The sequence below is a fragment of the Limanda limanda genome, chromosome 2 (genome assembly GCF_963576545.1).
Source record: "Limanda limanda chromosome 2, fLimLim1.1, whole genome shotgun sequence".
Classification (NCBI taxonomy): domain Eukaryota; kingdom Metazoa; phylum Chordata; class Actinopteri; order Pleuronectiformes; family Pleuronectidae; genus Limanda; species Limanda limanda.
The window spans coordinates 24,129,999-24,143,506 of NC_083637.1; the positions used below are offsets into that span (position 1 = coordinate 24,129,999).

Sequence of the window (13,508 nt, forward strand, 5' to 3'; positions counted from 1 at the left end):
GTTATTTCAATAACTTCCCATTCATTTTTGTCCTGTGTGTAATGCTTTTTCTTCTAACTAGCGACCTATTTAACCCTCTGTTAAAGCTCTTACGCTAGGTCCTCGTTAATAGTGCCTCAAGTAACCTCGTCAGTAGAAGAAGGCGATAGTGTTGATGTGGACAAACATCCTGTCAGCTTAGCTTGTAGAACAAGTGATTGTGTTTGCTCTTTTCCACCTCTTATCAGTTGGCTTACATAAAGGTCGGAGTTCAGGCCTCGTTCTGTGTCAGAAAGGTGAGGTTCAGATTTGTTGTCTGTTTATCTCAGATTAAATCCCCATACACGGAGAGTAGAGCAGTTAAAGGACAGCAGTTTTACAATACAGCATATGCAATGTACAAATTATGAACAGGGAATGTTTCTGTTATTTTCTCCATTCTGTGGGTAGACTGGAAAGATCACATTACTATTTTGTAAGGTGACTTTAATTGTTTTGAGATCATTTGGTAACATTTTTAATTCTTCCTTCTGAAAAGTTATATAGTTTTAGCACCACCAAGAAGGTTATGTTTTCATTTTCGTTAGTTTGTTAGTCAGCAGGATGACGCAAACTACTCAAATATTTTGTCATTAATTTTGTTGAAAAGTGGGACACGACCCAAGGGAAACCCCACCCAATTTTATTTTTAACACCCAACATTTTAATACTGCGAGATCTGACATTTTTCCACATTTCATTTTTTTTTAAAGAATAATTCATGGATCTTGATGAAAAAAAATCAGGCATGTATAGGGGACTGATGTGGTTTCATAAGGAGACTGTTTGGTATGCAATCTACACTGAGTGCCAATCTAGTCATCATAAATAAATTCTTAAAGAATACATTTTGAAATTTCAGGAAATATGTCAACTTGCTTTCTTGCTGCGAGTTAGATAAGAATACGCTCATCATGTCTGTGTTAAATATGAAGCTGTAGCTCTAGCAGCCTGTTAGCCTCCTATCTTAGCATAACAAATGAACAATGACAATAACAATGTACAAACATGAGAGGGGGCTGATGTCATCTAAGTCTCGGAAACAATGAGAAAAGTGGATTATCAAAAAATAGTAATATTCCTTTAATGGGCCCGGAACAAATACATGAGACTGTTAACAAGTATATTTGTGCTTTTTTTTTACCTCTTTAAGATAAGTCAAACCTACATTGGGGATCTGTGTTTTTTTTCCTGATGTGAGTGGATGCCATTAAAGTGGAAGTGAACATTGATCTGTTTCACTGTGCTGGCCACTCCATTTGCCTTTTCCCTCCCCAGGCAGTTTCGAGTAATTGCTTGCTCAAGGACTTCAGAGACCTGATTGCTTTAACCCACCAAAGCCCCTTTTGTGTTTGTCCTAGTTAAACACAAGTCCTCAGTGATAAAGCAATATGCTGTAGATGTCATTGGCACCTTTATAGAAATAGTTAGACTCTCCTGCTGTTGTTGGACACTTTGAAAATAAGATATAAATACTGTCTGCCACTTTGTGTTGGAGGATTTACATTATTTATACGTCTCTTTGGAGATCTACCCTGCTAGGTGTAACCTGAGTGAATTGTTTGAAAGCATCACTTCCGTATCTAATAACTACAACATTCTCTCGCTCAGCCTCTGAGGCTCTGCACGTGTGCTGTTATAGTGTTGTGAGGAGGCAGTGAGCTGCAGTGCTATAAACATTTGTGGTGCTCAGCCCTTTCAGCCTCTGCTATCCTGCACCAAAGCGCCCGACTCCGCTGTGATGTACCTGTGTTCTCCAGAATTAACCACACACATGTTCTCACACCCATGTGTCCATGCACTCGGACACAAGCACATGCACACGTACGCACACAGCCCCACCGATGTCCTCCATTATTTACACCCCGGTGTATCTGCATGCAAACGGCCCATTCCGAGACAATCTGATCACACAGCGGAGGCTTCGCCCAGTCTGTTCCTTCACTCGGTGAGAATATCGCCGGGGCGGAATGGAAACTTCATTTTGCAGGGGCTAATATTAGCCTGGGCCTCTGGAAAATTCCTTTTAAATGATCACAAGCTGAGAAAAGGCAAAGAATTTGTTTAGTGTTTTGCCTGACAGTATTCTCTGCATACACGGCAGTTTGTTTCTTTTTTTCAGATGGTACAGCACACAGGAGGGTCCTGGGAACACAGATGTGGAGGGAGGGAGGGCTGAGGGAGGACATATGATGAAATTTAGGACAGTTTGACTGTCACTCTCTCTGTCTCGGTCTCTGCTGTCCCTGTTAACACTTGAACTACCATGTTGTGCATCCCTGCTCACTGAGGAGATCACATCACTGTCTCCTACTCTGTGTGTGATTCGCACTGCAGCCTCAGTGTCATAACAGCAACACTTTCTGACATGAGTGTTTTCCTTTTCCTTTTTGTGAAGTATTTACTTTTAAAACATGTCAGATTGGTACATTATGAGAGGATCCCTGTCTGTTTGTTCCCCTGTACCTCCACCACTGCCTGACATATTTTGAACTCTGTTTATCATTATACAACCCTAACTTGATAACCTGTGTGTATGTTTTTCTAGGAAAGTCCCACCTGGCCATAGTTCAGAGGGTGAACAACGAAGGTGAGGGGGACCCTTTCTACGAGGTCCTGGGCATCGTCACCCTTGAGGACGTTATCGAAGAAATCATCAAGTCAGAGATCCTGGACGAGACTGACTTGTACAGTAGGTCTCGCTCTTAAAGCTCATACCTTTTAGGCTTTAAGATTTCACTGGTCACCAGCCTTAATAGCACTCTTACATCACAGTGACGGTTTAAAGCAAGTTCGTGTAAGTCTAATTCATGCAGCAGAGCTGTCTAAATGAGTATTAAACGATTCACTTTTTGAAAACAAGCAGGGCACTAGTGAATGAGTCTCATCTTGTTCTGCTTAGACCTTGCTGATTTATGGTATGAAGGTCTGTAGCAATAGATTGTAGCAACAGTAAATCATGACCAAAGCTGGGACCAGTGATTTCTCCAGAATCGGCCCATTTGTGATTCTTGAAAAATGTCTGTGTGCATATTGAATATGAATTAAAAGGTGCAACTAAAGCTGCAGGTTTGAAAAGTATTAACCATGTGTAGAGAGAAAGAAGTCACTAATGCAAACTAAAAAAATACATCTGTGGTTTCCCTCTGCTCTGAGGAGTATTTTAGCCTCTTTCAGCTCACTGTCTTGGTTTTTACAACCTGCAATAAAATGTGTGTATTTGGTTTGATTCCACCACTCTCAATAAGCTCTTTTAAACTGCAGAATTTAGATGTAAACCATGTGCTCAGCACTAAACAGCAGACAGAGCAGGTGAAGGCAGTGGAGCGTCTAGCAGCTGAAAATCCAGATACTTCCCTCAGCAGTTAGTGGATAACAAAACAAAGGAGATTGAATGGACTGATATTGATCAGGTGACCAGAAACACAACTCCAGATGAAAGACAATATTGTTCCATGTCTTCTGTTTGTTAGATAATTGCAGACACAATGTTTTGAATTAAAATGGTCCAGTAACCCCCTATAATGTCACATACCTGCATGTTCAGTAAAATGTGAGCAAGGTTTTAATTTAAGAAGTGGTGCTCAAGTTTGATCAAATTGTTCAGATCTGACTGGACTTCAGCTCTAGAGATATTATATATATATATATATATATATGATTATACATTTTTGTCCAGTGATCCAACAAACACAGCCTCACTACATTATTTCTCAACTTCCTACTATTACTCACAAGGTAAAGGGCAAGAGTTTTTGTTGTTTGTTAGCGAGTCACCCAAATTGAATTGGACAGATTATGCCCCCAGCTGCAGGATGAGCCATCAGAATTGTGTCAGTGTTTTACTGGAAGAGATATAGGAGGGTATTTATATAAACACTGAAAAGAGAAAACAGAATAGTCACGACAGGGACACACAAAGTGTCTAAAGTTAAGTTCACACAAATGAGGGGACCATTAGATATTTTTATTATTAGTTCCATTACAAAAGTCAGTTTGTTGTGTTTTTGTTTTTTCACCAAAGAGTCTTAATGTGTATTTTCTACGAAACCTACAAACGTATGATTTTATATTAAAGGATCTTTTTCACACCAAAGTTGTGCTGTTTCAGTAAATGGTATCAGAAAAGGTCTGCAGACATGGAGTTCATGCCAGTCTATTTGTTGCCGTAATACATATGGCTTTAAGCAATGCTAAGAATGTGCTAAGCTCACAACGTAGCCCCCTATAGCTCTCCTTTAGTTCTGAGAAGGACGCCACAGCTACGTTTCTGGAAAAAGCAATAAGCTTTTGGGTAACTCCAGTTTAGTCACCCTCTGACCCAGGACGACTCAGTATCTGTAGAGGGAAAATGGACTGACGCTTTTCCTGTTGCAGAATAAAAAGTTTAAGCTTTGTGTCTCAACCCCGTCTTTTAATTTTCCCTCCTCAGCTGACAACAAGACGAAGAAGAAAATCACCCATCGGGAAAGGAAGCAGGATTTCTCGGCCTTCAAGCCGACCGACAATGAAATGAAGGTTAAAATATCACCTCAGCTTCTGCTGGCTACCCTGCGTTTCCTAGCAACAGGCAAGTGGGCTGCGTTGCTGCTTGACTTCCCCCAGTGTGCCCTCAGCCCCTCACTGTGGGGAAAGTGTGTGTGTGTGTGTGTGTGTGAGCTGTTTGTGTGTGCATGTGCCCATATGGGCTTTGAATTTTTGGGCAAGTGGATGTAGGGAGGAGTGAGTATGTGTGTAGAATGAGTATCTGTTGTGTGTCTGTGTGAGGGAATGAGTTGTGTGAGGACTCACAGCAAGCGTGTTGGTATGTGTGTGTGTGTGTGTGTGTGTTTCTGAAGAGGTGGCAGGCCTTTCGGGAGCGCGGCACGGGATGTCTGTGCAAAAGAAGGCGTCTATTTGCTTGCATGTCATGCACTGAAGGTTACATGTTGAGATCTTCGCTCACAGCTTTAAAAACACCACCCTGTTTGCTTACACTCGTTCCTTGGTGACATCACGTCCAGCATTTTTGGCCTCTGATCTCTGTTCTCACACAAGTCGACATACTTTGTGTAAAATGTGAAATATTTCACCCGCTTTCCCTTGGGAAATGGATTTCTGACCCGGCAGAAGAATATCCAAGTACTACCACAGCAGCAGCAGCAGCAGTTGACTATGTCTCCGTGCAGTTGGATTTGCTTTAGAACTTTGACCTAGCAGCTAAGGGTTGATTAAGTTCCTCTAAAGACTATTAGGGAGTTGAGTTCCTGGTGGTGGAGCCGGCAGCCAGCTGACACATATCACCGCCGCTGCCTTGAAGGAGCTGATTGGCCCATTAGGTGTTTGAGGCAGACCTGTCGCAGCTAGGTTACGTCTTTCAAAGGACTCGGGTACGAAATTACTGTTTGTTGAATTAAAAGCGGGATTTTTTTGAAACTTTCATATGTTCATTAGCAGCCTGTTCATGTTTGGTTATCCTCACTTCACATTCCGCTCTCTCTCCTCAGAGGTGGAGCCTTTCTCACCGGTGCAGATGTCCGAAAAGATCCTGCTGCGCCTGTTGAAGCATCCGAACGTCATCCAGGAGCTGAAATACGATGAGAAGAACAAGCGGGCGGCAGAGCACTACCTCTTCCACAGGAACAAGCCCGTGGATTATTTCATCCTCGTCCTGCAGGTGCGTTGGCATGACAACAAACTAAAGTGAAGGTTATATCTGTAGATATGTTCCAAAACCGACCAACTACTGAACTGCATATAAAACGATTTACAGCGCAAATATTTCAAAATCTATTCATATTCCTTTAGTGTGTACATGTGTGTGTATTTCTGCTCTAATGCAGAGGATTGTGTTTTCTGGAGTTAGACTTAGTCACTAACATTTATGCAAAGAGACAATAGACAACACAGAAAACTTTAAGGCTCTTTAATAACAGGTGTCGTGTGCACCTGTCTAACCTACTGAGTCACTAACACTTATTAAAAAGTAGATATTTCACCAATACATTGTACCAGCTTATAGTTCTGTTACATTTTCTACAAAAAGGACTTCATAATACTTTTATCAGTATTACTTTTAATAATAATAGAAGCAGTGTAGTAGTAATAGAGTTAATTGAACCTCCTAGGTAGGGGGACAGGGACAGGGACAGAATAGAATAGAGATAGGAGGATTTTATGTTTTCATCTGTGTTTGTCCGGTTGTTTGGAGCATTACAGTGTGAAACAGGAATTTCTTGTCATTCTCTTTAACATGGCAAGTTTTTGACGTTTTCACCAATTTCCCTGGGAATAATTAATAGATCTTGATGGGGGGAAAAAAAAGAATACATAAATATAAATAGCATATAAATATATAAATGGTCTGTGTGAATATAGCAGCTTTTTTAGTCTTGATGGCCACTCAAAGCAGAGTTTTTCCATTCACACACTCATTTAGACAGTTCATCATACATCAATCTGCCGTCAGGGGCAACTTGGGGTGGAATGTGGGAGACGGGGATCAAACCATCAACCTCCTGGTTAGGAGTTATTTAGGCATGAGATTGGGCTGGTGTAAGCTTGTGAGTCTTTTCAAACTGCCTGTTGGTAACTTCAGATGTGGATTCGTCAAATGATACCATGCTTGTTCACTGCTAACTTCAGTAGTTTCACAAAAACAGATCACAGTATCTTTTGAAGCTCATGCAATGTGTAATTTTGTAATAATGTCTATCCTTTTTTCCAAACTAAGGTCTGAGCTTTCACTGCAACTGCACAACTAAACTACTCCTAAATCATGCTTAGAGTGACTTTACAAGCAAGTGACATGTATTTTTAAGGCTTTTCAGTGAATCGTGATGCATTTTTCTAAACACCCACAGAATCAAGGAGGTGGTACACACATTCCTCTCTTCTCCCTGTCCTATCACTGCAGACACATCAAACAAATCCTGCTGTAAAGTTACTATTATTTACTCAAAAGCAGACGCAAAGCACATGCTGCTGATCATCATGTAGCTTTACAGTTTGAAAACTGCTCGTAAAGGGATAGTTCGACCCAAAATGAAAATTCACTCATTATCTACTCACCACTGTGCTGATGGTGGTGAATGGTTTGAGGCCAAATCCAATAAAATTGTAATTGATGCCCACTTCTTCAAAAGTAAAAACACATGCCTCCACTCTGCTGCTGTGGTGTCATCCAAGTTTCCGTAAGCCACGGCATTCAAATTTGACTCTAAACGACACCATGTTATTGGCCTAAATGTCCTCTGATATCCTCTTCTGGAGTCGCGTTCACACACACCGAACAACCCTGTGCCTTTATGCTCTCGCCCAAGGGGCATATGACAGCATCAGTGATATGCAGCAGTAACTGCAGCTATGCAGCTATGCAGCGATGCGACCGTGTGCACTCTTTACTTTACTCTCCCCATCACTCCACTAAGTCATCATCTGTAGGAGTGAAACCCTGTTTGCTTGGTTGGTAGCGTGTTCCAGTTATTCTGGGCTGTGGGTAATAAGCTACAACTTATCTTGTAAACACTGGGTTTTATTAGTCTCCTGTCTTCATTTAATAAACACCAGCATGGCAAAACAGTTCATAACTCTGCATTCACAACAGGCCTCTGGCACTACTTTACTCCACCTTGTTACACTCAAACCTGTCTTACCTATAACAATAGCAGGTAGGGACCAAGTAACTCCTTGGTTAGAGGACGTGCAGCCACAACTTAAGTGTTCCACAGGAAAATATCAAAACAAGATAATAATTAAAGTGCTTTAAATGACAGTGGAGCATTGCGGATTTTACAGGAAACTTAATTCTGAAAGTGCACAATGTCGCTGTGGAATTATTCCAACTGAAAGTGCACAAATTATAAAGCTGAATAGGAAACATAACAATTTGCATAATAACTGAAATGATTAAAATATCCCATAATTCAGTGTGTACCAGAACTACAGCTACAGTGTCTCTGGATCAGGTGAGGTCCAGGTGGGACAAGTGCGAGGTCACTGCCCTTGAGATCAGGCTTACAGGAGCACATTGGGAGCTATTAAACCGAGCACGAAAAAGTAGAGAGAAGAGGGAGGGAGGGGCGGTGTGGGTGGATTTGTTCTAAACTCACAGGCAGGGTGAATAAATATATTTGAGCAGATTTTGTTGAGGCTGGAAGTAGGATTGCAAAGCACAAAGCTGTAGCGGAAATCCTAGAGAGGAAGGATGAAAGACTATACTGTAACTGACACAATGAAGCACTAATGCAGAACATCCATTCTGGGTTGGTGAGAAGTTGGATATCCAAAGAAAACATACAGTCTGAAAAAGGATGGATAAAGATGTAATCAAATTCAAACAGCATGAAATGCAGATGTGAACTTCTACAATATTGGTTGGTTGGTTGTGTGTCTTTGCAGATAGTAACTTGTTTGTTGCCGTCACAGGGGAAAGTGGAGGTGGAGGCAGGAAAAGAGGGGATGAAGTTTGAAGCAGGACCGTTCTCCTTCTATGGGTTGATGGCCCTGACAGCGTCGCCAGGTACGACCGACTGACCGATGTACATCCTGTCTTTGTCCTCCCTGTCATGATTGATCAGTTTCTTTTTTAATAGGCTTTCAGGTAAAAATCATTATTTGATTTTTGAGTAAAATTTAAAAATGCAGCTTTTTGGAGAAAAATAATTAAAAACAATAATTGAATTCTGGGATTAGCTCCAGCTGACCCCCCAGCAACCCTCAAAGGATAAGCGGTATATGGATGAATGGGCAAAAAAATTTAAAAGCAGGAATCGAATGTTTTTTTTATTATCTTCTTTTTCACTTATTCTTTGATCAGACAGCATCTAACATTTTAATACTTCTAACTTCTCTTATTTTGTCAAATAAAAATGTTTTTTGCTGGAAACACTTTAACATGTAAAAAGTGAAAATATATAATAAGTATTGTATGTGTGTCAGTTGCAATAGTTAGGTATCATATCAGCACATACAAAAATGTACATTCTTTTTAATAATTCAGTTTAATCACAAACATTCCCATTGTACTAACAGGAATATATACCTGCAGTAGTTAGGGTACATTGACTTTACTACAGTAAATTGGTGAAACCCATAAACATGCCTGAAATACATTTTTACTTTCTCTTAAGTCCTATGGAAAATGTGGAAATGGTCCTGTCCACAAATCACAGCACTTTGCAGGTTGAAACCTCACAATATTACAGAAAAACACAACCACTGTAGGACTGTAGGATAGTAGGACTGTCCTGCAGTGACATCATGAGAAGGTGTCACACAGTGATCCCCTCAGTTCATTCATAAACTGTAATACTATTCTCAGCATTTCTCAACCGCCATGATAACTGTGGGCGGTGAAATCTGAGAGACACCTACTGGTGAAACAGTAGAATAACCTTCCTCTGTATGTGTGTTTAGGTGCTCAGAATTTAAATGATTAATAGTGGATCAATAGATGGTGATTTTTCTTTGATTACACATTACAATTCAAAAATATGCTGCTATAATGTGTACGACACATATGTGATTTGATCCGAGAAAATTCATAACATGCGCATTGATTTTATTTATTTATTTCATATCTTTTCTGCTCTTTCTTTCCCACTTTCGCTCTGTTTTCCTCCCCAAGTCCCCCTGTCCCTGTCTCGTACCTTTGTGGTCAGTAGAGCTGAATCATTAGCAGGATCTCCAGGTACAGTGGCCTTTTCTCTATGTTCTCATCTCATACCACACATCCTGTCGACTGATTAATGAGATGAATGTAAAGTAAACAAATGTTTTGTTGATTTTAAAATGTTGCATTGTAGATTGTCTGCCTGTGTACTTTGTAAACGTACATGAGTGTGTTCTATCCTTTTCTTACTCATTTTTGTCTGTTTGTACTTGAATGCAACACTCACTGTATACTCGTGTGTACAAGTGAAGGAGAAAGAGGGCGAGAGGAAAACAGATTCAGCTTGAGACTTTAACACTTTCATCCCTTGAGCCATTAGTCAAGTGGCTGAATGGTGTTGGAGACTAGAGGCCCCCGAGTTGGACCCAGGCTCCGCCCCGCTCGCCCCTAACCTTTAACCCTTCAACTACATAAACAAGACCTACAGCTACAGGCCCCCTGCCGAGCACCACTGAGAGCACATTCAAAAACACACACACACGTACACATATGTTCACACGCACGGTTACGTACACATATAGAGTTATATGCTCGGTGCAGTAGAACAAAACACTCTCTCTTTCTGTCTTCTCAAGTATCCGGCAGTGCACTTAACATGCTTTGTTTGCTCCAGTGTGGAGCCTATGCACACATTTGTGTGTGTGTATCTGCCTGTATGTTAACGCATTATGTGTGTATTCTTGACACAGACCATCATTTTTTTCTGTACTGACCTGGCCCCTGTGGCCCTGAGAAAGTGGAGTACTAATTCGCAAGAGTTCACATGCCAGGTCTTTCGCCCACTGCGCTCAGTCCGCACACACACACACACTGACACACACACGCACTGTTAGTGCGTTGCACTCCCTTTCACGCACACACATATTCCAACATGGGATTACATACATTCCAGTCGGCATAGTAGCATTAGCTCTGGCCAAGCCGTTTCCACTTTGTTGTGTGTGATTTTCACTAGGCTTCTTTAAGAAGTGGAAAACATAATCTGGCTTTAATTAAAAAATTACAAAAAAATGCACACACAAAAAACAGAACAGGTTTTCTGTGAGGCAGCTCATAGGAGGAAGGATCATCAGAGACCACTGACTCAATACCTGCTGCATGAAACTCCCCCCACCCAAAGACTTATGTAGAAATGAGATTTCCATACAGCAGCACAGCAAGCATCGCGGTAATATCTAACGCTTGACCTGGAAAAATGTCAGTGGTGCACATGATCTTAAGTTCTGACAAAACTGCAACTATCCAAAGCTGAAAAAACTATGTCCAAATAGATTATGTACTGTTCTGATATCATGTCATATTAATTTTAAAAGTATGTTTGATTAGAACAAGAGTAGAGTTCAACATGTCAAACAAGAATCATCACCCTCACTCTCTCTGTGTTTCCAGCTGACGTGACATAATGATACATATTTATAGTAATACACTTTCTTTGTAGATATGGTAGCACTGATGCAACAGCACAGCCCATGGGAAGAAAGATAAACCAAGACTATAGGATTTCCAAGTAATGACGCTGCATCTTTTCGGAAATGTTCAATTTCATGCATTATGGGCGACTGTGATTGAGTCCACTAATCAGAGGGTCGGCGGTTCGAGCCCTGGCTCCTCCAGTGTCCTCGTGCAAGATATCGAACCCTCTAATTGCCCCTGACCTCTGTTCCATCTGTATGTGAATGATGTGCGATAGAAAATAGCAGCACTGTAGTGCTATATGAATGTGTGTGAATCTGTGATTCTGACCTGTAGAGTAAAGTGCTCTGAGTGGTAGATAGGAAATGGTAAATGAACTGTGTATATATATATATATATATATATATATATATGTACGAATTTCTAAATATCCAAAACAAATCAATGACATCTCAACATTATAAGGCTTCACTTATAAGGCTTCACTGTTATTTTTTTCCCACTCTTCCCATTAAGAAACACCTCAGTCTAGTAATGGTAGAACTGAGTTGAGTTAGACAAATTTCACACCACAGCCATTAGAGCTCTGATGTCTAAGATGACTCAAACCTTGTAAACATCTTTCTCCTCCTGACAGAAAACAAATCTCCTCCACGGCCGTTTGGACTCAACCACTCGGACTCTCTGAACAGGAGCGATCGCATCGACGCCATCACCCCGACTCTGGGCAGCAGCAACAACCAGCTCAACTCCTTCCTGCAGATCTACGTACCGGACTACTCGGTCAGAGCGCGCTCAGACCTGCAGTTCATAAAGGTGAGAGCTCACACGAGGCCGAGCAGGACACAGCTCCCACTGAGGCTCATGGGTGTAGACGTGTTGGTTCAGTACCAGTGAAGAGCTGCTTGTTACTGAGGTCTGGCAGAGGCTGTTAGTGAATTGAGTTTTTGGACAGTACAAACTGTAACGACCTAAGTTACATGTATTTATTAATGAACTGATAAAATTGAATGCTATCCAGTCAGACAGCTGACGTCCAAATGTTTATTGCAACAGTAGAACACTTAATCACTCCCCCAGATTTGATTACAGAGCAAATACTTGTAACCCCCCCCCCCCCACCCCCTCAGTTCTCATCCGTGTTGCTCCACATCGAGACCCAAAACAGAGATAAAAGAGAGTAAACGTTGGACTTACTTTCATTTGATGAGCACAATACAACTCAAAATGAACCCTAACTTCTCACTGCATAAATAAACAACTGGTCACTAAGAGTGTCACCATGACAACGTGCATGTGCCCTGCTGCCCCCGAACTATGTGGGCAGCAGTTTTTTTTTAGATATAAAGAGTCGTTTAAAGGATTTATCAGCCAGTGTCTTGTTTTAACACGATTGCTGCTCAGAGGAACCATAACCACCAACATCCATTATCCTGACTGCTGTAAGTACGGTAATCTGACCAATGAGGGCCTGTTATGGTACAACTAGAGCTCCTATTGGCTAAGATCATCTTACCCATTAGTGCCCCTGATACCTTAAAGAAGTTTTATCGTTGAATGACCTGCTTTGATTTTGATTTATGTTCATTCATTCATTCTTTTTTTTTACTTTAATCGTTAATAATCACAACTAATTCAGTTTATGATTATCTTTTTTACTGTCCAATTAAATATCAGTTAAGTTATTGCATCATGACCATTTGAAAATCCCTCCTGGTCCAAAGCTACTTTACATCTGACGATGAAAAACATGATGTCGTCTTACAGAACCTTTCATTACAGAATAAGGCTGGAAGAGAGTCAAGTCTGACTTCATTTAAAGATCATTCAATTGATAAAAACATTATTACAATGTTTACAGAACGTTTTACATAATTATGTTCAGGAAGGATTAGTCATTGTTATGGAGTGATGAAATTCATTATTTCTCCGGTATTTTCTGCCGCAGTCACCTCAACACCTTTTTAGACCACGCCTACCAGCTCTTAGCCAATCGCAATCGGTCACAGTCAGTTGACCCCATCTTCACTGTTTCCTAGATAACACGCCAACAGTACCAGAACGCCGTGATGGCGTCGCGGATGGACAAGACCCCCCAATCCACAGACAACGAGTTCACTAAGATCGAGCTCACGTTGACGGAGCTCCACGACGCCGTGGAGACCTCAGCCGTGGTCACCACCACAGCCAGCACCACCAGCACCACCCCCGCCGTGTCCATAGCTGTGTCCAACGAGACGTCCCATCTGCTCAACCCCCAGCAGAACTGTGTGGGCCTCAGCAAGAGCAACCACAGCGCCCACAATGAGGCACCCATCTAGCCCCCGCCGAGCCCGGTGGAGACCCCAGACCCTCCACCCTGTCTCGTGGACACACACACACGGAGCGGTGGCGTAGATGGAGATGAGGGAAAGCGGGGGAGTGG

General features: G+C 41.5%; 1 protein-coding gene across 5 annotated transcripts in view; it reads left to right on the forward strand.

The window, feature by feature from the left end:
- Nucleotides 1-13,508, forward strand: part of cnnm2b (cyclin and CBS domain divalent metal cation transport mediator 2b) — a 33,972-nt gene that overhangs the window by 20,168 nt on the left and 296 nt on the right. Inside the window, exons 2-9 of one of the 5 annotated variants that reach the window (XM_061091294.1) lie at nt 2,567-2,710; nt 4,451-4,599; nt 5,513-5,674; nt 8,425-8,518; nt 9,626-9,688; nt 11,721-11,899; nt 13,123-13,251; nt 13,321-13,508. The exon at nt 13,321-13,508 is cut by the window's right edge and continues 296 nt beyond it. In XM_061091294.1, the coding sequence (XP_060947277.1) occupies nt 2,567-2,710; nt 4,451-4,599; nt 5,513-5,674; nt 8,425-8,518; nt 9,626-9,688; nt 11,721-11,899; nt 13,123-13,251; nt 13,321-13,404 (1,004 nt within the window). In that variant the 3' untranslated portion in view covers nt 13,405-13,508. Of the gene's footprint in view, nt 1-2,566; nt 2,711-4,450; nt 4,600-5,504; nt 5,675-8,424; nt 8,519-9,625; nt 9,689-11,720; nt 11,900-13,122 lie in introns of all 5 variants that reach the window. The other 4 variants (XM_061091302.1, XM_061091328.1, XM_061091310.1 and 1 more) reach the window with 4 other exon arrangements.